The following is a 27,431-nucleotide window of genomic DNA, read 5'->3' on the forward strand; positions in this document are numbered from 1 at the left end:
GTCAGTAAAAACACTCCAAAAAATGTAAGTGCATTGTCTGCAGAAAATGCAATCATCAAAGTTTATCATGCTTGTAGTGGCTAGTAAAGGGCCAATGAACTTCATTGCCTAAGGACCAAGATGACTTTCAGTCTGCCTCTGGCTGGAAGGAAAACAACAAGCCAAGGTATTTTTTATTTTATTTGACATTTTATTACCTAAAAAGAGATAAGAAACAAAACAGAAAAAAACAAAATTGTCCCCATTGAATTGTGCCTTTTAGTTTTGTGTGTTTTAATAATAATACAGGCAACCAGGAGTAAAATTTCTCTAACTACAAAAATTTTACAAGCAGCAGTGGAAAGTCTTCAGTGACTAGTGGTTATAAGTCCTTATAATCACTTTCAAATTACTTTTAATAATACATTTCTATTATTAGATACATTAGTATTTCCATGTCTAGAAACCAACACAGACGTAAGTCCAACTTGACATTTTTGTTTTTAGGCTAGGTTGATATACTGCATCTTAAATACGGTCTTCATCTAAAATTTCTAGGTACATCAACCTGATCATCACATCAGATAAACATAACTTAAATCCCATAGAGTTCATATTAAAATAGATAAATGGCCCTAAAATGTACAAGACACCACACAGTTAAGTGTTATTTCAAGCGGAGGACTGTAGGCACCAGTTTTTTTTTTCTACTCTACAGACACAAATATATCACATTTTATAAAATTTCCTTTACCAAATGAGGTTAGTCATGTAAACTTCCTTATGTTGTAATATATCTGCACTGTGGATTATGTGGCGTAACTATGGTGGAAACTGGATGGTATTGTATACAATGGAAAACTATCTTGAGAAGAAGTCTCCAACATTTGTCCTGCACACTTATAACCGTGAGATCGTTCCACGTTGGCAGTCAGTTTAATGCAAGTTTATAAAATAGTCCTTCGGATATAGAACCAGGTATTTTGCTTGGTTGTAATGTGCTCAGCTTTTTTCATAGAGGTGGTCATACTAATGATGTGTCAAAAATTCTCATCCCACCTGGAGCACATTGATGTGGGACCTGCTGTATTTTCGTGGAGACCATAACCTGAAGTTACACATTAGTTTCAAGTTCACTTATCTCTATCGTACAGTGATCTTTTTCTGATGTTTCTGGAACTTCAGGCTCAGGGTCCACTTGAACTCGGTGAAACTCTTGTGCCGTATGAGAAAGGTGAGGGGCACTGCGACTCTTCACACATCCATTCCTTTGGTACGCCATGATCTGGTGGATACTTATTGGCTTGGTCTCACAAATCAGAGGAACCTGGATAACACAAGCAAAAAAAAAAAAATGGTTACTAGAATATTGAAAACAATTAGACATGTCACTTTAAAGTGGACGTAACCTCAGTCACATGAGAGTAGAGTAATTGGGTGACTTGGTTAACTTAGCTAAAACTGATCTTTCAAGATCTGTTCTTGTTTTGTTGTCAGTTGTGGAAACATGCTGCAAAGTAAGAATAAGATAAGAAAGACTTTATTGATCCCAAAAGGGAAATTAATAATAGTCACACAGTTTGCTCCATAAAAGAGTGCTTTAAAAAATAAGTTAATAGTTTTTTTTAGCTATTAACAAAATATAAAGTGAATGAACAGAAATCTAAATCAAATCAATATTTAGTGTGACCACACTTCATATGCCTTCAAATTAGCATCAATTCTTCTATGTACACTTGCACAAAGTCAAGGATTTTGTAAGATTATAGTCAGGTGTTTAATTAACCAATTATACCAAGTAGGTGATAATTATCATTTTCATACGTAGGTTGAAACATAGTTATTAACTGTAACAGAAACAGCTGTTTAGGAGGTTTAAAACTGAATGAGGAACAACCAAATTATGCTACAAAGTTGAGGTTGTGGAAGACAGTTTCGACCACATCGAAATTTTGTCCCATTTTTTACACGAATTGTGACAAAAAAAGTGTCAAAACTGAATGTCCCTGGAATAAATTGTATCCGCATCCAAAAGACGTCATTGGCAAAGCAAGGGAACCTTCGGTTCCAATCCCCGCCATTCAGGCTTTTTTTTTTATGCAGGCAGCGTGATGCTGTCATCGCGCCACTTGCGTCGTTCTGCTGGATGAGGCCTTTTCAGAAGAGACCTGCATCGTCGGAGAAGAGGACGGCGCTGGAATTGGGACAGGTATGTGTGGAGCTAACTACAGTGGGGTGGCGCATCTACAGGGTGGCTGCGTGGAGATTTCTACAGTGGGGGCTGTGTGGCGCTATCTACAAGGGGTGGTGCTATCTACAGGGGGTGTGGGGCACTATCGACAGGGGGGGCTGTGTGGTGCTATCTACAGGGGGGCTGTTTGGCGCTATCTACAAGAGGGTGTGTAGCACTATCTATAAGGGGATGTGTGGTGCTAACTATAGGGGGCTGTGTGGTGCTAACTATAGGGGGCTGTGTGTTCTGCTATCTACAGGGGGCATGGTGCTAACTATAGGGGACAGTGTGATGCTATCTACAGGGGGTTGTGGGGCACTATCTACAAGGGGCTGTGTGGCGCTATCTACAGGGGGTCTTTGTGGCACTATCTACAGGGGGGCTGTGTGGCGCTATCTATAGGGTGGTTGTGTATGATGCTATTTACAGGGGGTGGTGCTATCTACAGGTGGCGTGGAACTATCTACAGGGGGTGTGTGTGGTGCTATCTATAGGGGGGGTGTGATGCTATCTACAGGGGCTGTGTGTGGCGCTATCTACAGGGGCTGTGTGTGGTGCCATCTACAGGGGCAGTGTGTATGTGATGCTTTACTTTACACTGTTTGACATAATTATATTCAGGGGCACAGTGTTTGGTACTATTTTAGTCAGGGGCGCAGTGTATGGTGTTATTATATTTAGAGGCACAGTGTGTGGCACCATAAATTTTTTATCTTGGTTTATAGGAGTGGAAATGTTGGAAAAGTGAGGAGACGAAGACATCTGAGTGGCAAATTCTGCAGAAATGGTGCGTGGCCGGGAGTTGTCGTCATGAGGTCTGGACCGGATGGAGAAGAAAAGAGGGAAAAAACTACTAGAATCTGAGAAGACGTCACCTGTGAGTCACTGGATTTATAGAGAATCTGTCACCTCTCCTGACATGTTTATTACAGGAGATCCTTGTATTTCACAAAAAGTCTTTGTGCAGTCCAGGACTGATAGGCAAATGGGTGTTACCATTCCCCTTATTAGGAGGATGTGTCCCTGCACAGTGTGATACTGTCAGAGATGGTTGGAGTCTGTCAGTATGTAGGGACACAGCCCTTTGGCAAGGGGAATCGTAACACCTATTTGTTAATGCTTGCATAAAAAGGTAGTGTTAACAATAGTTACAGCGCTGCAGGCCGGCAGTGGAGAAGGGGGGCCCAAGTTTGGGTAACAGCCCGGGGCCTATGGTCTACTTAATCAGCCACTGCCATCAGCTCAGAGCTGGCAGAAACCAGTGGGACACTGGTACACCCATCTACTGTTCGGAAAAGTCTGGCCGTAAATGATCTTCATGGAAGATTTGCAGCCAAAAAGCCAGGCCTTCGATGTGGAAACAAGGCCAAGCAACTCAACTATGCACGAAAACATAGGAACTGGGGTGCAGAAAAATGGCAGCAGGTGCTCTGGACTAATGAATAAAAATGTGAAATATTTGGCTGTAACAGAAGGCAGTTTTTTCTCCGAAGAACTGGAGAGCGATACAATAATGCGTGTCTGCAGGCAACAGTGAAGCATGGTGGAGGTTCCTTGCAAGTTTGGGGCTGCATTTCAGCAAATGGAGTTAGGGATTTAGTCAGGATTAATGGTATCCTCAATGCTGAGAAATACAGGCAGATACTTATCCATTATGCAATACCATCAGGGAGGCGTCCGATTGGCTCAAAATTTATTTTGCTGAAGGACAACGACCCCAAACATACAGCCAATGTCATTAAGAACTATCTTCAGCGTAAAGAAGAACGAGGAACCCTAGAAGCGATGATATGGCCCCCACAGAGCCCTGATCTCAACATCATCGGTCTGTCTGGGATTACATGAAGGATTTGAGGAAGCCTACATCCACAGAAGATCTGTGTTTAGTTCCCCAAGATATTTAGAACAACCTCCTTGTTGAGTTCCTTCAAAATCTGTGTGCAGGTATAAGAATTGATGCTGTTTTGAAGGCAAAGGGTGGTCACACCAAATATTGATTTGATTTAGATTTGTCTTCTGTTCATTCAGTTTGTATTTTGTTAGGTGATAAAAAAAACTATTAACACTTCTATTTTTGAAAGCATTCTTACTTTGCAGCATTTTTCCACAAGTGCCTTAAACTTTTGCACAGTAGTGTGTATATATACACACACAACACACCTTTTGGAGATGGTAAAGACACCCCATTGTCCCCATAACTAATAACGTCTTTTGTTCCTTATGGCTGAACAGAGGTCTCAGTGTAAAGGCGTACTCATACCGGATCATCAACCTGGGGAAGCCAGCTGCCCAATATGAATTTGCCTGGAGGCCACACATCTGGCCCATGAGGGCCGCATACGCCCCCTATGCTGCCTGTTGGGCCTTAATGGTCTAAAGGGTCATACTGGTCTAAAAGGATAGGTTGGGAGTCTTTTTTGATCAGTTCCATACCTACAATAGGGAAAGGGTATTGGCAAGTGCCGTTATAACAATTTCCTAAAGAATCGATTAAATAGCAATTCCATAACACGACTAAAAAAAGACATTTATAGTCCAACTAAAAATTCATGCTAAAATTTAGACTATAGACAGACAATTAGTTTACTTGAAACCATAATACGTTTATTTGGATTTTTATACAAAAGTCTCAATACATTCTCCTAAAAATAAAGTATATTTTCTATGTTTGCTTGACATTTATAATCAATTAGTGAGAGCTCCAAGAAACCAGCAAAAGTACACCACTTCAAAGACCGCGAGTACACCAGCTGAGCTATACTAACTGAGCCTGCCAGTGTTCCCTCGTTACTGAGCACATTAATACACGGCCCCTCGCTTCCTTCCTATCCCACCCTGTAGATTGTAGTTAACTCCTACAATGATTAAGGGATCAGTATCGCTTACTATAGGGCTGATGATTTAACCACACCACATCAGAACGCAGAATCAAGTGGATATATCAGGTCATATATCATCTACTCTGGAACTTCACGGTTACATCTAAACAGTAGATGCTATAGTAGCTGCCTTACTGGACGGAAATGGTTAATATAAATATCTCTTGATTTCCTGTCAGAGACGCCCAAAGTCAAAGAATTTCCAGATTTCCGTTCTAACTCACAACAGGTTGAAAGATCAGTAAAAATAGTCCCAGACGTGAGGAAATTAAAGTGCAGGCACAGATGGAGGGGAGAGAGTGAAATGATAAATACATAGGGAGAAAGATATATATTCGCAATGAGATAAATATTGGGCTCTGGGAACAGCGCAGTAGAAACGATGAGGGGATATTTCTAGAGTATATTGGGTGTATTGTAGACGAGTGGGACGACAGATCACAAAGGACTATACTGGAGTGAACAGAAATACACTCGCTTCAAAAATATAGCAATTCCACTTGCAAATAATTTATACTAAGATGGAGTAACCGAGCACAGATACAGCAAAAGGGTTGATTTTTTAGCCCCACTGGTCCAAGAACATAATTCACTCTAACAAAATACTTTGTATGGGTCCGCTAACCATAATAGATCTGGTGCTGTATAAACTCATTTATTGGATGAAGCGGCCATGTGACGAGGCCAGGTGGCCACTAAGCTGCATACAATGTACGGGAGAAGGAAGGAAGCCATGTACAGGCTGAGGCATGGAGAGCTGAACATAAATAAAAAGTTTGTTTATTTCTAGTAACATGCCCACTTATGGCCAATGCAAAAAAAGCATTTATACTAACTAGATCTCAAAGTGGTGGTTAATGCCGATTTTAATAAAATGGCGGTACTAGTTTTAGGGGTGCTCCAGATGAAATGGGGAGGGGCTTAAATGTTGGGAGGTATGCATAAATTTTTTTTTTTTTGGGTGGAACTAAAGCTTTTTTTTTTACTCCTTAACACCCCAACCATGACACGTCGATTAGATATTAAGCCCACAATACGGCTGCCTATAGTAAATGCAGACCATGGATGCACAATAACAGTATAGCTAGAAAATATCTGCTTATTCCACATTAATATATTCATATGTAGCACATATGCTTTATTAAATAGTAGCGTTGTCACGTTTTTACCTTTACCTCATCATTCTGCTTGGCAAAGTCTTTCCTGCAGATATGTGCCATGATCCCGGCTGCCAATGCATCTCCAAGCACATTAATCATGGTCCGGAAGCGGTCTCTATTAAAATACAATAGTGCGGTTTATTAAGCAGATCTGTCTCTCGGTTTTATCCCTTTTGTGTATGTGTAGTCTCGTACAGGTGGTTTCTGAATCTTTTTACATGTATTTTATAGTGTGTGTGACATTCTGAAATTGCTGCTGTGGACAATACTAATGTGTCTTTTACAGAGGTTCTTTATGTTTCCTCCAAACTCTTCTAGATCCTGAATGACTATTTTGTGAGATATTTTATGTTTTATACTAAAATGCAGTTTGATTTGTTTTTATGCATTTCAAAAGAAAAAAATCAAACCAGTCACATCTATAATAAGAGTAACTTGTATTTGTAATTGTATTTTTTAAGTTGTGCGTGGAACACCCACCCATCTGTTCTCCTTTGTCTATATTCTGACATGTCATAGAGACATGTAAAAGATAACAGCAGAGCATAGTCTGTCACCAGGGCTGGTTGTATTTAAAAAAAAAAAAAAAAAAAAAGTGGGGCGGACCTGACAACAAGCAAAGCCGTGCCACCCCCACTTGCTATTTTAACAGTTTTTATTGTAACCTCAGCCCACATACCACCATACCACCAAATAGTGCCACGGTAGTACTACCATATACAGCTCGCAAAATACCACCATATAATTTCCCACATAATACAACAATTCAGTTCCCAAATAATACCACCATAGACAGCTAAATAATACTGGATGGTTTTAAGTGTCCAGTTTGCCACCCCCGCAGACCCTCAAGGATCACTGCTAAAAAAAACTTGATATGCCAGCAGATAAATAAGGTGAACATTCACTTTAATTATGTCCTTCAACCTTTCTCATATCGTAGTTCAGACCTTACAAGTGTACTGATTTTGACAGTATAATACCAAAAATGTCTTTGGCCCACACCTCCAAAAATCCCAATATCAATTTTATAATTTTCTTCAAATCAGCTAAATCAATTGGCTGAATTGAAGAAAATCCAGTGAAGTAGTCGTGATTTACTGGCCGTGGTCTGCTTCACCACCACATCAGAAACCTGGGCCAGCCCATGAGGTAAGCTAGGTTCTGTGGGGCATCTGTGACATGTCAAATATTATTGGAGTTATCTGTGGCTGGCACTCTGGACGGCATTTGTGGCTTCCACTTTAGGGAGATCTGTGGCTGGCACTCTGAGGTAGCGTCTGTGAAAGGGACTATTGACATCATCTGTGCTGAGACACTGATAGGGGCATCTGAGGAATTTATGGGGGTCTATTTGTCTTGTGTGGGGCATCTGAGGTTGGCACAGACTTTTAAGGGATCCCAGTGGCTTACTCTCAAGAACATTGGAGTTACAAACAAAAAACAATTGAAACTATAGGGACTCATTTAATAAATCCTTCAAAAAAGAAAAACTGGCCTTGTTGCTTATAACGACCAATCATAGCTCAGCTTTCACTTCTCAAACTTTTCAAGCTGCATAGTGATTGGTTGCAGTAAAGACAATTTTTCTATTACACAGTTTTATATAATGTTTTTACTATTTGACTTGAAACCATTTTGATTTGTATTTAATATTGAAAGCTTTTCCCCTGTTTTGTACTATATTGTACAGCATCACTGTCATGGTGTTATATACATTATAGTCAGGCCTTATTCACACAAACGTGTGCGTTTTGCACGAGCAAAAAACGCAACGTTTTGCGTGCGTTGCAGTTCCGTGTGTCATCAGTGAATGGTGCGTGGCTGCGTGATTTTCGCGCATATGCCATCCTTATGACACTCGGTTTTGATGTTTAGAAAAGGAAGTGCTTTTATTTTTTCCTTCATTTCTTTATCTACTTTTGCGCAAATCATGCGCGACACACGGAAGTGCTTTCGTGTGCTGCACGTGATTTTCACACACCCATTGACTTCAATGGGTGCGTGATGCGTGAAAAACGGCCAAGTATAGGACATGTTGCGAGTTTTACGCAGCGGACATACGCTGCGTGAAAATCATGGACTGTCTGAACGGCCCCATTCACTTACATAGGTCCGTGCGACGCGTGTGATTTTCAAGCGCGTATCACGGAGGTTAAACACGTTTGTGTGAATAAGGCCTCATGTTGTAGTTTATTCTGTATCCAGGTGTTACTCATTACAACAAATAACGTGGCAAGGCCTTGTACTGGATAATAATAATAGTAATTATAATAAGTGATGTGATACCAACAACATGTTAACTCTAAGGCCTCATGCACACGAACGTATTTTTGTCCTCCCGTAAATACTGGCGTAAATACGGGTCTTTGGTCACACGTATTCGACCCGTATTGCACCAGTATTTACGGACCCGTGCCCGTAAATACGGGTCCGGTGTCACCAGTATTCCACCCGTATTTACGGGCACGTTTTCGCTGCAAAATTGCACTGCACTAATCGGCAGCCCCTTCTCTCTCTCAGTGCAGGATAAAGAGAAGGGGCAGCCCTTTCCGCAGAAAAAGGTGAAAGAAATTCATACTTACCCGGCCGTTGTCTTGGTGACGCGTTTCTCTCTTGACATCCAGCCCGACCTCCCTGGATGACGCGGCAGTCCATGTGACTGCTGCAGCCTGTGATTGGCCTGTAATTGGCTGCAGCGGTCACATGGGCTGTAACGTCATCCCGGGAGGCCGGACTGGAGGAAGAAGCAGGGAGTTCTGGGTAAGTATGAACTTCTATTTTTTTTACAGGTTGATCTATATTGTGATCGGTAGTCACTGTTCAGGGTGCTGAAAGAGTTACTGCCGATCGTTTAACTCTTTCAGCACCCTGGACAGTGATTATCCCCTGACGTCGCCTAGCAACGCTCCCGTAATTACGGGTGCACACACGTAGTCACCCGTAATTACGGGAGCCCCATAGACTTCTATGGGCCTGCCCGTGCCGTTATTACGGCCTCAAATAGGACATGTTCCATATATTTTAACGGCACGGGCACCTTCCCATAAGCATACGGGGAGGTACCCGTGGCCAATAGAAGTTTATGGGCCAGTAATTACGGGTGTTTTTACGTTCGTGTGCATGGGGCCTAAGGGGGAGTTCACATAGAGTTTTTTCACTCGTTTTTTTACACGGAAACCGTGCCGCAAAATGCGCCAAAAAAACGGCTGAAAATGCCTCCCATTGATTTCAATGGGAGGCGGAGGCGTTTTTTTCCTGCGAGCGGAAAACCCGGCTTGCGGGAAAAAGAAGGGACATGCCCTATCTTCGGGCGTTTTCACCTCTGACCTCCCATTGACATCAATGGGAGGCAGAGAAAGCGTATTTCACTGCGTTTTATGCCCGCGGCGCTCAATGATTTTCCTCCTGCAAAAAACTCAGTGTGAACCCAGCCTAATATTTAAAATTCAATTCAGTACTATGTGGTATGGCGGCTGTTGTACAGGCATCTGTATTGCTAGGAGACATCTGCTCTACAGTTGTGCTCGGATCAATCACTGGATAAACTCTAGACAATCTGCTCATCTGTACATTGTATAAATGTCTATTGTCTTGCCAGGATGGAACTGCAGCCAATATATTATAAATGATTATATTCAGTGCACAAGACATGCTACTGTATAGGTCATAGCTTTATTAATTGTTGCTTCTTATGTTATTGCTTATTACTTAGTCGGATATTCCGGGTGGCCGATGACTTTTTACATTTTCCTTATACATGTAGGAGCTGTTATATGAACTCTGGGCAAAGACTTATTTATATTGACTACTAGACTGATTATTGGTCAGAAATGTAGTATTACATGGCTGCTTTTTTAAATTTATGGCTGTCCATATAATACACAGAGTGGCACTCCGCTCTGGCTCAAAGAGGGGGGGGGGGCCAGCAGGGGTACACCTTTTATTATGTCTATGTATCACAATGTCATGAGGCAACTCCTTTAATTAAAAGTTTAGTATTTCAACTGTTAAACTTTTACACTAAGTTTTGTACAAAAAATATCAGTTTGCAAAAATTTTCTACAATGACTGCTATACAAAAAAATTTAACATTGCATGTCTCAAAAGTCATATTGGGCCTGAACCTATTATGGGGGGGGGGGGAAGAGAAAAAAATGCAAGCATCACTAATTTATGCCTTATTTTGGAATAGGCTTATAAACATTTTACACTCAGAATACTCACAGTGCCCAGTCTACTGCTATGATCAGGGTAATATCATCAGTGGGCAAGCCTACAGAGGTCAGCACGATCACCATGGTTACCAGGCCAGCTTGGGGAATCCCTGCTGCCCCAATGCTGGCTGCTGTTGCAGTAATGCTGAGAGGAAAGGAAGCAAGACACAAGTTAGACAAAATCCAATATGTTGTGATTTTGACCTTGAATGACCTATTCCATGATCAAATAAATTAGCATACCTTTTTTTTGCACATATAAACTTTTTGTTGTTTTCAGTGATTATTTTGTATTTTTGTTATGGATTTAAAAAAAAGTGTTGTTTGGAAACCATCAACAAGCAGATGCTGTTGACAGATCTTGTTATAGCTTAATATTTATTTTAACTATGGCTTTTGTAGCCTAATAAATCCTGCAACTAAGTTCAATAAAATGTGAACATCCAAATAGTCTTATAAAGATATATACCTTAGGGCCTGTTCACATCAGTCCTGGCTTCAGTTTAGGATTTTCGTTCATCTGTTCCGTCAGAAGAACAGATGAATGGAAAGTCAAACAGGAAGCATCGCTTGATTTCAATGGTACTTTTTTTGTTTCAGTTGGTTTCCATTTGCCTCCGCTCTGCTAGGTTTCCGGTTTTTTTCACAGAAGCAACAATGCTGCCGACTACGCTATTGTTTCCATGAAAAAAACGGAAACCTAGCTGAATGGAGGCAAACTGAAACCAACTGAAACAAAAAAAATACCATTGAAATCAATGGTGATGCAAACGGAAGCGATGCTTTCCGTTTGGTTTACCGTTTATCTGTCCCTCTGACGGAACAGATGAACGGAAATCCTAAATGGAAGCCAGGACTGATATGAAAGTCCCTAATACTTTTGTCAATGAGTAAAGGGGGTATTAAAGTGATAAGCATATTCCATTTTCTATACGGAATTAAACAAGGACAGTGATTGGTTGCAATAGTTTTTTTTTAAGTTAGACCTACCTGATAGTAATGATCTGACCAAAATCAAGGTCATAATTGTTCACTTGCGCGATAAAGATGGCAGCTACTGCTTCATACAGGGCGGTCCCATCCATATTGATAGTGGCTCCAACAGGCAGCACAAACCGTGCTATACGTCTGTCTATGTGATTGTTCTCCAGAAGACACTTGAATGTTATTGGCAGTGTGGCAGAACTACAGAAACAAATAAGTTATCTGGCTAAGTTATGAATATACAGCACTACACAGTGAATGCATGTAGCTTGCAGACTGTACATTTGACTGTTTCCAATAGCAACCAGCAGAATTGTAAATACAGCTCTGGAGTATAATACAGGCTGTAACTTAGTATCAGTACAAGATAAATAATGCAATGTGATTCCAAAGTTACTCAACTTTTTATGTCGATTATATCGATAAACTGTAAAATGGTGTTTAAAGGAAAATATATGCTTTATCCTCAATAAGGGCACGGCCAGACGTGGCGGAATTGCTGTGGAATTCCGCTGCGGACAGTCCGCAGTGGAATTCTCCTGCGGCCGTTTTTTACAGTTGATTCAATACATTTTTAGGCAAGTTAGATCAGATGTTGCGGAATTTTCCCTCCGCAGCATGCACTGTCTGTTGCGGAGAAGAAGCAGAATTTCACTGCGGATTTCAGCCTTTGCAATGCAAAAACTGAAATCTGTGGCAAGTCCGCTGTCTTTTCTGCAACGTCTGAATTACCTGTCAAATATGCAAATGTTGGTGCAGATTCGTTGTGTAAATGCCCCAAATTTGCACCAACATTTACAGCGGAAAAACTCTGCCACGTCTGGCCGTGCCCTAAACCTCAGGCTAGATGGTGTGCCTTGCTGAACACGGGTGATATAGGGTCACTGATGCAAAATACGACATTTGTGTGATTCAAGTGACGGTATTGTACTATGGAAATAGTGCTGTGATGTCTCAAGCTTACAATGGTTGGCAGCAGAGAAAGATTATGTGGCTTAATGCCAGACCATCCTAGTGGATTTTAGTAATACATTTAGAAATCCTATTTAATGGAGAATTTTAAAAGAAAGAAGCACGATTATCTATGTTTATAACTGTTTAGATTACATGTCATGACCAGTACCTGTGTAGTAAACCACCGTTAATATAAAACATCTGCATCAAAGCATCTGCAGACGAGCATACCACTATGTAATGTAAAAAAGAACAGAGGCGGCGATATTACTGCAAAGCACTGACATAGTGGTAATCGTAGAGGAAAAGATGGTAGACGTGGAGGAAAAACACCACTCACAAGATTAAAGTATTGCCCTGTAGAAAACATGCATGTCACACAGTAATGTCGCTTTAATTAAAGCAATACTGAAAGAAATAAACTCTAGCAGTTCTCCCATTTTAAGTATACTGTTCTGTTATGTCATGTATATTATTTAACTCAATAGTGTACATTTGTTATAGTAAGGAGAAAAAAATAATTTACCATTTCAATCAAGAGGGTAGAAATTGGCCTCATTCAGATGGGTGGATTGTACCTATATTTAACAGTGCATATTTTAAATATAACACCCGGACCCCCCACCATTCTACTGAACTTAAAGGGGCAGTCCGGTTTCAGCATATTAATGTTATTTTTTGTATAATTAAAAGTTATAGAATTTTCCAATATATTTTCTGTATTAATTCCTCAAGGTTTTCAGGATCTCTGCTTGTTGTTAACAAGTAGAAACCTTCATTGTTTACTACCAGAGGATAAAATTCTGTCCATGGTCATGTGATGGACATACAGGTGCTGGGATCGTTAGAAGACATAGCTCTCATACACATACTATAACTGTAACGAGCCGTGCACATGTGTCTATCACATGACCAGAAGACACAGCTCTTATATAAATACTGTAACGGGCTGTGCACCTGTGTGTTCATCACATGGACAGAATTTTATCCTCTGGAAGTAAACAATGAATGTTCCTACTGAACAACAGCAAGCAGAGATCCTGAAAACCGTGAGGAATTAATGCAGAAAGTGTATTGAAAAATTGTATACAATTTAATTATACAAAAAATAACATTATTTTGCTGAAACCGGACAATCCCAATAACTTACAGCACGACAGAAACCAATGGTGCTGTAAGTTTGATATAGTAGGACTGTAGGAGATACAACTAGAATATGGAGTGTTATGAGTACAATCCACCCATCTCAATGAGCTAAATTTACATGTACCACTACCACACCTCAAAATTCATAGCAAAAATAGCATGTAAATACATTCCTTTTTCCCAAAACCTCTGTTGCACTTTTGTTAAAGAACTATTTCTAGGAAAATGTGGCTAAAAGATTACCGCAGCGGCCTGTCCGCAATTTAAACATTGTGAACTTACAATCTATTAGGAGCCGGGTTATCCTGAATACATACTAAACAGATATCATCAGACATCATCAGGAGTCTTTATGGTGGATTACCAGGAATTTATTCAGTGGTCCACCATTTTCAAGTTTAGCACATGAATATATAGAATAAAGGACTGTATTGAAATTAATTCAATATGGAATATACCGAGATTTTTGATATATGCAAATGGTAGAATCCAGCGCCTCCAAAACAGAGGGACAAACTAGATAGAGAAAAACGCTATTTCTTTAAAGTCTGTCCCCCTCTTTTGTGAGATGTTGGGATCTAACATTTGCATCTGTCAAAATTTCTGACAGTGACGGAATAAGTCCTCATGTTCAATCAACAAAACAAGAAAACACACAACCAGCAAGCTAAATACATAATAAAAGTTGTATAATACATAATAATAGTTATGGCTTTGTATGCATAGTGACATCCCTACCTGGAGGATGTAGCCAGTGCTATGAGCAGAGCCTGCAGTACTCCACGGATGAAGACAATGGGGTTCTTCTTAGTGATAAATAGATACATGATGGGGAGAATAAAGAGACCATGCACCACCAGACCACAAACTACAGTGATTGCATAAAATCCAAGCTTCTTTCCAATGGCTGTAGGGTCATCCATTTCCAGGATCTTGCCTGCAATAAGGAAGACAATCCCAAACGGAAAGTACCTGCCAGAACAGAGGAAGCAAAAATAGTGGTCACTCCAAAACAGAAATAACACAAATGCTGTCCTAACATTTTAAATTATTACTTTTTATAATGCCTAATGCATATTCAGCTTGTTTTGGGGTGTCAGTATGGGGCCCCCCTGTCAAAGCTCACATCTGTTTTTATAGAGGAGCTTGCAGTGGGGACTGGGACACTATATCTACTAGTAAGTATTGCTCACTATTGAGTTATTGTTGGGAACTGTCTGACTGCAGCAATAGTTCTTCTTGCTTTCACAACTTTCAAGATGGTGCCTCTAACCACGCTATGTCCATCATTACCTTTTTTTTTTTTCTTTTATTAACTTGCAGAGTTCAATAATTTTTTCAATTTTAAATGGCTAATGTAGACAAACGTGATAAGGGGCAGGAAGGGGGGAATTGATGTCAGATAAGAGGGTCCAAAATAATTGGGCTGCCAGAGTTGTAAACTGTGGTCGTCCCTTATAAGAGATGAGCTAGTCACAGAACAGTCTGGCATGGTTCGGAGTAATAAAAGTGACAAGACCAACAAAAAATTGTGGGTATAATAGTAGTAGCAGACCCATGTCATTAATGTTTAGGTAAAAAAGAGGAGAAAAGTAATACAAAAAAGGGGAGGGGAAGGGGACGCGCAGACCAAGATCACCTCTACTGTAGAAAACAGCTCAACTATGAAGGGAAGAAAAAAAAAATAGAGGGGGGGGGGTTATTAATCCATGGTTATTGGTGGATGGGCCCCAATAGACTGTTCTAAATACCATGTGGTATTTAGGAACAAGTTTCAATACGGTTCTTAAAATGTATGATAGGTTGCCAAGTCAGAAATAATTTTTGGACTTTGTATTCTTTTTGCAAGCTAGCTTCGACCCAGACCATGCGTCGAAGAAAAGAGAATTTTAAATTGTTTTATGAGCAGCTGCTGAAATGCAGAACAGTAGGTGTTTATGGTGTTGAGGGATAGTGTTGTCTTTGGGCAGCAAGCAGGCAAACAATGCCCAGCTTGGCGTCAGTGGTAGACGATATGTGGCGTGTTTAGAGAGATGTCTGCGCTGCCAAAAAGAGTAAGTCTTGGGGCCGGTCCAAAGCAATGAAAGAGATCAGTCTCTTGTTCTCCACATCTGGAACAGGCTCCTTCTATGAGAAAATTGCATTTCAGCAATACTATTATCCATTTTAATCTTGAGGATTCTGAGGAACCTTTCAAGACACTTTGAGGAAAGTTGGCTGTGATCACATTATTTCTTATGCTCCTCACAAATACATAATTCTCAATCTTCTTGAGATCATGGATTTATCTCTCGAATTACAGTCCAATAGAAGGCAAATTAGTTGTGATGAAACTGTCGGAGTTGTGAAATCAGCTGCAATTTTTGACAGAAAAATGTTGTCACTTTGAGCCACACACATACTATGTGTGTGATGGCAGGAAGGAGGTGAAGGGAAAGTGAGCCCTAATCTACCCACCGCCCTGTCCCTGCCTACTTGCAACGACCCGCCCTAGGCGACGAGGTACAACTGGGCGGCGGTCCCTACGCTGTCTAAGTGCACAGGAAAACAAACAGGGAACACGCAAGGGAAGGGGCAGTAGCCACGGAACGCCACGAGGAAACGGAGCGGCGAACGAACAGTCAGGACCAGGACGAAGTGAGTAACCCGAGCGGGCACGGAGACAGAAGCAAGCCAGGGGCAAAGCAAAGCAAAGCAAGTCAAGTCAAGGAGAACTGCAGCAAGGCAGAAGCACGGCAGAAGCAGGCTGGAGCAAGCAGCAGTGGGGCCAGGAATCCAAAAGAATAACAAGCAATGAGGAAGAGAAAACTGCAGGTATAAATGGACAGGGGGCGGAGCTAACTCTGACTGACCAGGCCGCGATAGGCTCTCCCACTCCTGAGCCTGCCACCCTGATTGGTGGGAGCCGGTGTCAGTCTAAGAGGTCTGGCCTCAGGTGTCGACTGATTAACCCTGGGAGTCTCCACAGACGTAGTGCCTGGCAGATCCTTTACAATGTGACACATGTAAACCTCTGAGCTTAGACATACAGCAGAAATCACTGTTTAGTACAGGTCTTTAGGTCAGAAATTTATACCATTACATGACGCCAGAACGACAGTATGTATAATACATTTTTCTTATTACACTTCTTGGTTAGGGATCCGTGAAGAATCGTCGCTCTGCTTTCCTACAGCCGGGGCAAAGATACAGTTTGCTGCCTTAGCCCTGTATCTGAATACACCGCCCAAAAGAGAATGTCTAGTTGGTGCCCTCCCTGGCAACCAGCTCTTGGGGCACATGCCCCTTTAGACCCCCCCTAGCTACGCCACTGGACAAAACCGTTATATTCAGGTTGACTGGTTACAATATGTCGTATACATATATTGGGCATCGTGTATAAAAATTTTTTACCTTGTTGCCCATAACTATGAACACCATATCATTTTATTTCTGAGATCATTTTAATAAGGAATGACAAAGAATGCAGAGGAAACGCTAAACTCACCACACTGAAACAGCTACAATTTTCATGACGGACTCATTTAGGCACTGGCAGAAATTAACAAGAGGTGCTCCGCTTGTTCCCATACGGCCTAGCATTATACCTGAAAGACAAAAGCAGAGAGGTAAACCACCATTTCCATTTTTATTGACATAGCTACAGCCATGTATGACATCCACATCTCATGATGGTTTGACAAAAAAAAGTGGGCTGCGTTCACATTATTGTATTTTTGCTGTGTGTGTTTAAGGTTGTTTTCTTTTTGCATCACTTTTCAGTAATGTTTGGGGGATCTCGTTGTATTTCCAGGCCCCAAAACTTTGCATGTTGTAGGTATCTGCAAAAAAGGCATATAAATCACTTTGTATCTAATAGAAATTAAATAGGTTTTCCCATCTTATAAAGTGATCGCAAATCACTAAGATACCCTGCACAGCCGGTGGCCTGGTAGCGCCAATGTGCAGGGAAAACTTTAAAGGGAACACAGTATTAAATCAGTGCTAAAGCAGCGCTCATTCTCTGGATCAGTGGGGGTTCTGGCAGTTGGACCCCAAATGATCAAAAAGTAATGGAATATCTTAGCGATATGCCATCGCTTTATGAGAAAACCTCTTTAATAGGTTTCTATAAAGGATCTACATTTTTTTAAGTAGCACATACCCATTGTGGCAGAGAATATGACAATGCCAAGTACATTCATCCCATCACTGGTTCCAGGCTCTGACTTGTAGACTACATCTGGGGAAGGAGTGATATCAAGAGCAAAGTTCTGTATATGTGATCCATTCTCATCCTGGATCCCATAGATGAGGATTCTGTGAGTTATACTTTCCGATGATGTCGTCTTCCCATTTTTTACCACCGGTACATTCTTGGTGCGGTACTGAAAGAATAGAAAGCAAAATAAACACCAAATATATGTATATACTGTATATTCTCCATATTGCAAGATTAATAACACCAGTGATATCTACGGATGGATCAAGTAGCAGAACAAGGTACTTATTCCAAGTGTCTACGTATATGACAATTTTACAAATCGAGCAGCTATATATATGCCAATAACAGTTAGGGGAGAATTAGAAAAAGCCACTGGAACAAGCGTGGGTCAGTCTGTGCAGAAGACATTAGCTTCTTTCATATGTCATATAGAACAGAGGATATTTCATTCAATTTCCTTAGTGGACTGAGCATACTGCGACTGTTTAAGTAACAAAGACAATCTAAGCTTCTATATAAATGGATCTCTTAAAAATGTCAAGATCCGAGGGGGAATCTATTGCTGAAATCTGTTTTTTTTTATGTTACACATTTTTTTTTTTTAATCTTTTATGTCACCATCTATATTTTAAACAAAAATACTGAAATATTCCAGTTTTCACACTGTATTGGAAATTGGGTCAGCAGTCATCTTATTACCATCAGAGGGCAGGCTTACAATGATAAAGCTGGTGGTAGATAACACAGGATCACACTGTTGACAATGGATGATGGAGACATTTCATCTCCTCCTCCAACTCCCTGCACAATGAGCTCTGCCCATGACACAACACACGCCCATGGAAATCAATACATCTATTATGCATGCCCCCAAAATCGTGTAAAGACAAAAAATAATAAAAATCACATGCAATCAGAATATAAAAACAAATTAGTAAATTAGTATGTTCCAGTACATAATTTTAACTAGTAAATACATATATATATATATATATATATATATATATATATATATATATATATATAACAAATTAAACATATGTCGACATAAAATGTTTGGTAACTTTAGTAACATTGTATTTAGTAACATTTGAGTAACATTGAATTACTTTTTTTACTGGTGCAGAGCTACATAATTCACAATTCTGCCAGGGTTATTGGAAACAGTCAACAGGATTGTTGACATATACATCCCAAACAGCTTAGCTGAGCTCCTATAATGTAGTGAGACATTAAGCTGGCCATACACAAAAGAAAGCTTATTGGCCAAAAGCATGTGGTTGCTGTAGAGATTATAGTACAGGATCTGGTGTTGACATGACACTTATGAGCACACAAATCTCCAGTACAAACTCATTCAGTTCTAAGGCCTGCAGAATTATGAATGCAGCTCTGGGACATGACACAGGCTGTAACTTAGGATCAGTACTTCTTATGTAGATATACAAATAATAAATGAGTGTTAAAAGCCAAACATATGCTTTTAACCTTATTTATAAAAGCTAATAAAACCTAAAAAATGGAAATGTACTCGAAATAACCAATCAAGTTCCATGTTTCCTTCTACATTCTCCTGTGATAGAAAATGTTTAGTTGTCATCTGATTGATTATTGTGGGCAACTATTCCTCATTTTGTCTAAAAAAAAATCAAAGAGGACAACCTAAATGTTAAATTGAATGTACAGTCATAAAAAATTTATGGTCTATGTTCAGGAGAGGCCATCAATACCTGATCGGTGGTGGTCCAACTCCTGGCACTCGGGATCAGCTGTTATATAGTGGCCGATGCGCTTGTACGAGCGCTGCTTCCCCTTCATTACTGTCACTGCTTGTACTTGTGAATCTCGACATACTTGTAGCAGCGGCTCACAGTATTACAGCCTTCTCCTATAGAAGAAAATGGAAGAAGGTGGTAATACTGTGGACCGCCGCTACAGGTGTATCGGCGATTTATAGTACAAGCTGGTAAGAAATGAAGGGGAAACAGCGCACGTGTAGAAGGCCACGCCCTCATTATAACAGCTGGCCTGAGGATAGGCCATCCATTTTTTATGACTGGATAACCCCTTTAAAACAGGCATATTGTAATCTCTTGAACCTAAAACAGTAGTGCACCTGATATAGAGTCTGACTGACCTGCTTAAATGTTGCCTCCACAAGATTTGAAGGAAACATGTTCCTAGATAGAGAAAAAGGAAATTTCACTATAACATAATAAAAATATACATTAAAGTTATTTTTGCCATCAATGCAATTAGTAAAATGGCAAAAAAAAAGAATTCAACTTTAAATATTTATGGCATATTCATAAATATCTGATGTGTGTCGGTTTTACATCTGGCCGCTGACCCCCTTCTGCAAACCAAGGAGGCCTGATCCATGAGGAGACTTAATGGAGAGGTGGATGTGCAGGGGCATAGCTGGAGAGGCGAACCACTCTGCCTTGTCCAGGATATTTAGATATGGGGTTAGGGCAGCGATCTGAATCTTTTCCCCAGGTAAAGGAAAGCCAAGCTACAATTCTGTGTGAATGTGTGTGGCTTTCTCCATTGAAGTCTATGGGAGTTACACAAACAGCGGAGCAGGCTTGCCATAAATAGCTAAAGTAGGAAAGACCCTTTAATATGGTTTTGTGTATTTTTACTCCTTTCTGAAGAAGTCACAAAATTTAAATGGATGATATATAGCATTTATAGAATATTTGATATTGGCAACAAATCAGACAGTTTGGAGGAGTCCATATTTTGTTAAGGGCTGATGGGATCTGATAAGACTGCCTTACTAGTTATATCATTTTATTAAAAAAAAATCTTTAAAATTGTCTCGAAATAAAAGCTTGTCTTTGAGGCGACAGTGATACATTACGATGGTAATAGATCGAAGTGCAATATTGTGTCTAATTATAGTAAATGTGTCAAGCCACACCCCCTGACACGAAGCTCCAACCACTTTTCGGTAAAGTGGCTCAAATGCCCCAAAAGTCGCAAGAAAACTGGCATAGAACAATTGATAAATTCCCCCCAAAGTGCTTATAACCTTATATAAATAGCTGCTAATATATTTCCCATAAATGTATGCAAATGGTACTGAAGCTTCTCAGGACTGTAAATATGTTAATTTAGGTTGCATTCAAGTGCACAGCAAATGTGGATGAGTTATATTTAAAGGAGTTGTCCTGTTTCATCAAATAAATGTTATTTTTTGTATAATTAAAAGTTTTATACAATTTTACAATTTACTTTCTGTATCAGTTCTGTCCATTGTCCTGTGAAGGACACACAGGTGCACGGCTCGTTACAGTATGTGTATCAGAGCTGCGTCTTCTAACGATCCCAAGACCTGTGTGTCCATCACATGACCACGGACAGAATTTTATCCACTGGAAGTAAACAATGAAAGTTCCTACTTAATAGCAACAAGCAGAGATCTTAAAAACCATGAGAAATGAATACAGAAAGTATATTGGAAAATTGTATAACTTTTAATTTTACAAAAAATAACATTTATTTGCAGAAACAGGACAGCCCCTTTAAGGTTTAGTGTCACTTCAAGTGTTTTCACAGATAAGGGGTACAATAACATCATGTAGTAGCGACCCTCTGTCAGCGGGACAAGAGTAGAGACGTAATAAGCAACATTCAGGTCAGTTTCAGATTGCTCCTGAGAGACAAGACCACGTGATCACCAGGCAGATTGTTGTTCGGGTTTTAAAGGGATTAAAGTATTTTGATTCCTATAACTCAGTATCACGTAGAGAAATTGCACTGGGAACATTTCCAGGATAATCTCACACATTGTCATAAGGTCAATTTGTCCCTACATGAGGATCAGGGATTGATATAATTTATAACACACATTTGTACATAACAATCCTCTGAAGTTATATCGGACCGGGCAGGATTTAATTTACATAAAGGATAGTATCAGATTAGCGACATCACAAGATGATGGTTCAAAATCTATTTTATAAATACAGAATATATCTGATGAGCCTAAGGACAGCTGGAAATAAAGGGTTAGTCCAGGATTAGAAAAAAGGGGCATGTATCCATAGGCTGTGTCTGGTATTGCATTGGAGCCCCAGTCACTTGAATGAGGATGAACAGTTCATAGATAAGGATTCGTTCACATCTGCGTTGGGGTCCCGTTCTGACGTTCCGTCGGAGGTTTCCATCAGAACGGGACCCTGAGCAGAAACAAACAAACACGGTTTCCGTTTACATCGAATACGTAGTCGACTACGCTATTGCTTCCGGCAAAATGACGGGTCAGGTGTACAACAGACACAAACGGAAACCATGGGCACCGGATCCGTCACCATTGAAATCAATGGTGATGGAAACGGAAACCTCTGGTTTCCGTCGGTGTCAGTTTGTGTCTACTCAGGGTCCCGTTCTGACGGAAACCTCCAACGGAACATCAGAATGGGACCCCAACGCAGATGTGAACGAAGCCTAAGTGTGGCGCTGTTTCTGGGGGGAAAAAAGCAAATCCTTTTATCTAATCCTGGACTACTCCTTGTTGTAAATTGTGAATATTTTTTTAAAAGCATTTGTTGGTCTGATATAAGATCCTGATCTCCAAAAATGGACCACCAGAAAGAGAACATGTCACCGTATGCACAGATCAGGGGTTTCTCAGCCAAAGTCTGCTACTATAGAAAAGTGATCTGCGAGTCATCTAACCCTCTGCAGTATTTTGGGCAGCGTTTTGCATCAGTATTTGTAAGATAAAAATAGGAGTGGGTACAAAACATGGAAGAGATACAAATCTTTCTATTATATATTTCCTTGAGGGTTCCACTTCTAGTTTTGCCATCAATATACTAACCAAAATACCCCCTAGTGAAAGAGGGCCATAGCCTCATCCAAGGACATCATTATGCATGGTCTAATGGGTGTAGTCTTGATTGTGGTGGTATGGTCAGAGCATTTGCGGACAGGATTAATTTAAGAAAAAAGTTACTACTTTTTCCATTAAGTTATTTCTTAAAGGAACACTTTGGTCAAAATGTATACACTGTGTTATGCTTATTGCAAGGCCTCTCGGGATGGTACGTGAATCTCTGTGTCCGGCACCATCCGCTCAGGCCCTGCATTAGACATAGTGTTAGATTTACCCGATGTGTTTCTTTAAATGGAACATGGACTATGATCTATAGGCAACAAGGAGAAAGTGACTAAAATTAATATTAAATATTTTGCACCAATAAAACTGGAGAAGGTAGCTACCGAGAATTGTGCCCGGTTTATTAAAGGTGTACGCCTCTTAATAAATCTGGTGTATCTGCAATTGTTCGACTGTTTCGCTTTCTTTTTATTCCTGCTATAAGCAGCCCTACCCTTGCGCCACCAATTTGTGCCACTTTTAACATTTGTATTATCGTGTAAGATAGGCTTAGATATTCCTATTCGGCAATAAATTAAAATACACTACATGGGAAATAATATCGGGACACCTACACATTACACCTACAGGAGCTTTTATGACATCCCATTCTCAATCAATAGACATTAATATGGAGTTGGTCCCCTCTTTGCAGCTACAGCAGATTCAACTCTTCTGGCAAGGCTTTCTACAGGATTCTGGACTGTGTTTGTGATAATTTTCGCCCATTCATCCAGAAGAGCATTTGTGAGGTCAGACACTGATGTTGGACGAGTGGGTCTGGCTCGCAATCTCTGTTCTAGTTCATCCCAAAGGTGTTCGATGGGGATCTGTGTAGGTCAGACAAATTCTTCCACACCAAACTCACCCAACCATGCATTTATGGACCTTGCTTTGTGTGCTGGGGCACAGTCATGCACGAACAGAAAAAGGCCGAACCCGAAACTGATCCCACGAAGTTGGAAGCATACAAATGTCCAAAATGTCTTGGTATACTGAAGCATTAAGATTTCGCTTTACTGGAAGTAAGGAGCCTAGGACAATTCCTGAAAAATAACCCCATAACATTATCCCTCCTCCACGAAACTTTACAGTTGGCACAATGCGGTCAAGCAGATAACGTTCTCCTGGCATTCACCAAACCCAGACTCATCCATCAGACTGCCAGATAGAGAAGTGCAATTCATCACTCCACAGAACACGTTTCCACTGCTCCAAAGTCCAGTGGCGGCGGCTTTACACCACTCCATCCAACGCTTGGCATTGTTCTTGGTGATGTAAGGCTTGAATGCAGATGCCCGGCCATGGAAACTCATGCCATGAAGCTCCTGGGCACAATTTTTGTGTTGATGTTAATGCCAGAGGAGGTTTGGAGCTCTGCAGTTAGTGACTTTTATGCACTATGCGCCTAGGAACTCGGCAACCTTACGTAACTTTACGTGGTCTGCCACTTCTTGGTTGAATTGCTGTGGTTGCTAAACGCTTTGACTTTGCAGTAATACCACTCACAGTTGATCGTGGAATATCTAGAGGGAAGAAATTTCACAAACTGACTTGTTGCAACAGTGGCATCCTATTACAGGACCACGCTGGAATTCAGTGAGCTCTTTAGAATGACCCATTCTATCACAAATGTTTGTAGAGGCGACTGCATGGCTAGGTGCTGGATTTTATACACCTGTGACAATGGGACTGAAAGAAACCTCTGAATTCAACGATTAAGAGGTGTGTCCCAATATTTTTGTCCATATAGTGTAGTTTAAACTATCTGGAGAATATGTTCATACATATATAACCCTACAGATATGACAGCATGTGGTAAATATGTAATGTTATAGAATCAGAGAGCTATTGGCATCATTTTCTTACTGCTCAGTGCTAAATACTCCTCCTTGGACAACCTCTGATAAACCTCTTCCATTTGATGGATCTGCTGAGTGTTACACTATAACTCAGCCACGGGCTGCGCAGTTACCGAATCAGGTCCAGCAGAGCGTCCGCTGAGCTCATAACCGGCTTCCCACTATGTTCTGTGTTCTCCTTCTGGGCAGCACCTCCAGGGTGGATGATGGATACCATGATGATTCCCACAATCACTGCCACAAAGGTGGTCCACAAGTAGTAGGCAATGGTGAAAATACCCAAGCGACTGGATGTCTTAGCATCAAGAGCAGCCAACCCAGACATCAAACTAATAATGAAGAAAAGAGAAAACAAGTTTGATAAGTATCAAATACATAAATATAACAATTCATGCAAAATAATTTGTATTATTTCATATGTATGCGTCCAACATCACTAAATACAAAATGTCTTTATTATTAATTTTTACATTTTGTTTAATAATAAATATTAGGCTTATAATTTGTAAAAATAGTAAAGAAAATATGCATTATACTAAAATAAATTAAGATTTTTATTCACCTTTATTTATTTTGATATATTATATGTACAATTAGGGTAAATGGGTCAGTGCTAGCACTACAGGTTTTTAGAAGGGAAGTGTTTGTTTAATAATTTTATTTTTGTACTTTTTTTAAACATTATTATTATAATATAATAATTAGTAAAAAAAAATTATAGTGATAATGCTCTAGGGCTGTACTGGGTCTAGTAAGGCCTTATTCACGCGAACGTGTGCGTTTTGCGCGCGTTGCAGTTCCGTGTGTCATCAGTGAATGGTGCGTGGCTACGTGATTTTCACGCATATGCCATCCTTATGACACGCGGTTTTGCTATCTAGAAAAATAAATGAAGGAAGTGCTTTTATTTTTTCCTTCATTTCTTTATCTACTCTTGCGCGACACACGGAAGTGCTTCCGTGTGCTGTGCGTGATTTTCACGCATCCATTGACTTCAATGGGTGCGTGATGCGCGAAAAACGGCCAAGTATAGGACATGTCGTGAGTTTTACACAGCAGACATACACGGCGTGAAAATCACGGACTGTCTGAACAGCCCCATTGACTAACATAGGTCCGTGCAACGCGCATCATTTTCACGCGCGTATCACGGACGTTAAACACGTTCATGTGAATAAGGCCTTAAACACAACAGCTGCCGGTTGGATCCCAGCGATCACTTGATAAGTCACGTGACCATCGGGCCCAATAGAGGCAGAGGCACTACTGCTGCCCCTATTCAATATGCAGCGTTTATTGAGCTCCGTGTATAGGATGGATGAAAAACGCTCCAGTCTTCTCTCCTGGGTGCTCAGCAGTCTCTGATAGCCGAGCCTCCGACATTCAGCTGCCAAATTATTCAGGCAGCTGGCTTAAACCCATGCCGTAAATGTGTAATACACAGAAAAAAAGGGGGACATAGATATACTCAAAAAACCACAAAAACAGGCCATACTTACTAAATGGGTTGGTAGACACCAGTTCCCAACAGGACGCAGACAAGTCAAAAATGCTATAGAGGGAGAGGGCTCAGGTGCATTAAATAGTAATTTCCACTCCCACTAGTCTTGAGGGGGAGTGGCTGCCCTGCACGCCACACCAGACACTGGCCTGCCTGATCTAATAATATGGGCGTGATTAATAGGCTGTGTGAAATTACTATTTAATGCACCTGAGCCCTCTCCCTCTGTAGCATTTTTTACTTGTCTGCATCCTGTTGGGAACTGGTGTGTACCAACCCATTTAGTAAGTATGGCCTGTTTTTGTGTTTTTTTGAGTAAATGTGTAATAGCGTGGATTTAAGAACTAGGACCGCCCACCATAAATATACAGTGGACAGTCCTAAAACAGTTAAATAAAGTGGTAAGAGGCCTATGGCCTTTATTGCCCAGGGCTCCAGACAATTCCCAGTCCGACCCTGTCACATGGTCCTGAACGAAACTTTCAGCCACTTGAACATGAGTTTCACAGGGACTGGAAACCATATTTCAGAATAAAACCAGATCTATACTATGATTTCCATGAGTAGAAATTGGTGGTTCAAAATGCATTGGGTCACATGACTGCACATGATTCTACTTTTGCGTGATTTTCATAAAACTCCAAAAGAAGTGAATGTGTAAAGTGTTACAACCGTTGAGCCAAAGTTACATCAAACATTCGTGTGTCTCTGAGCCCCAAACAAATGTAATCCCTATAGACGTGTCTGTCACATGACTTCAAAGTTACACAGCAGTCGTGCAACGTCATCTAGACCTAAGACAGAATGTATGCATCTTTTTCACAGTCGCAGAATCAAGCAAAATGTTATATATTTTTTTTACATGAGGCTTATTATATTATATTATTTGATATTATTAGTATAAGTATTTGGTACAATAATTGCTTTTCAAGCTTGAATAAGGGAGAGCTGGCAGAACGTTTAGAACTTGACCTGTGAACTTCTGACTTGTGTAATGTTTTCTCAGTCTTTGCACCTGTTTCTAGACAATGTATTGTTGTATTTCAACCTTTTGAATATGGAAAAAGCAAAAATCAAGTGCAAGAAGCCATCTGGACAGTTAACCGGAAACATGTGGATTATTGAAGAATCTGTCTGGGATGCTTGCACTGATCACACAGACACTAATCTTAACCATCGACATCTTCCACTATGAAGCACCAAGGAGAATGCAATAAATCTCACACCGTGTGTGACCTCCTGGAATACCCTTCACATTTTACACTGACTATGACCCCAGGAAAGTGATGGTCAACCTACAACATTATTACAGTATCAGATGCGGAAAAAAGTAAAAATGCTGAGTTGTTTCCATATTTTCAGTTCACTATAAAGTAGGGTGACCACGCATGTGTCGCCACCTCTCTGCTCTAAACGGGGGAACA

At 40.5% G+C, this 27,431-nt stretch overlaps 1 protein-coding gene across 2 annotated transcripts in view; it reads right to left on the reverse strand.

The window, feature by feature from the left end:
- Positions 1 to 245: 245 nt before the first annotated feature.
- SLC1A7 (solute carrier family 1 member 7) overlaps positions 246 to 27,431 on the reverse strand; it is a 66,729-nt gene continuing 39,543 nt past the window's right edge. The window contains exons 2-10 of one of the 2 annotated variants that reach the window (XM_075832141.1): positions 24,620 to 24,835; positions 19,894 to 19,936; positions 17,697 to 17,919; positions 17,040 to 17,139; positions 14,291 to 14,524; positions 11,459 to 11,653; positions 10,479 to 10,613; positions 6,267 to 6,366; positions 246 to 1,306 (exon numbers count right to left, since the gene is read on the reverse strand). In XM_075832141.1, the coding sequence (XP_075688256.1) occupies positions 1,094 to 1,306; positions 6,267 to 6,366; positions 10,479 to 10,613; positions 11,459 to 11,653; positions 14,291 to 14,524; positions 17,040 to 17,139; positions 17,697 to 17,919; positions 19,894 to 19,936; positions 24,620 to 24,835 (1,459 nt within the window). In that variant the 3' untranslated portion in view covers positions 246 to 1,093. Of the gene's footprint in view, positions 1,307 to 6,266; positions 6,367 to 10,478; positions 10,614 to 11,458; positions 11,654 to 14,290; positions 14,525 to 17,039; positions 17,140 to 17,696; positions 17,920 to 19,893; positions 19,937 to 24,619; positions 24,836 to 27,431 lie in introns of those variants that run through there. The other variant, XM_075832140.1, reaches the window with a different exon arrangement.

The sequence above is a fragment of the Rhinoderma darwinii genome, chromosome 7 (assembly GCF_050947455.1).
Source record: "Rhinoderma darwinii isolate aRhiDar2 chromosome 7, aRhiDar2.hap1, whole genome shotgun sequence".
NCBI classification, from domain to species: Eukaryota; Metazoa; Chordata; class Amphibia; order Anura; family Rhinodermatidae; genus Rhinoderma; species Rhinoderma darwinii.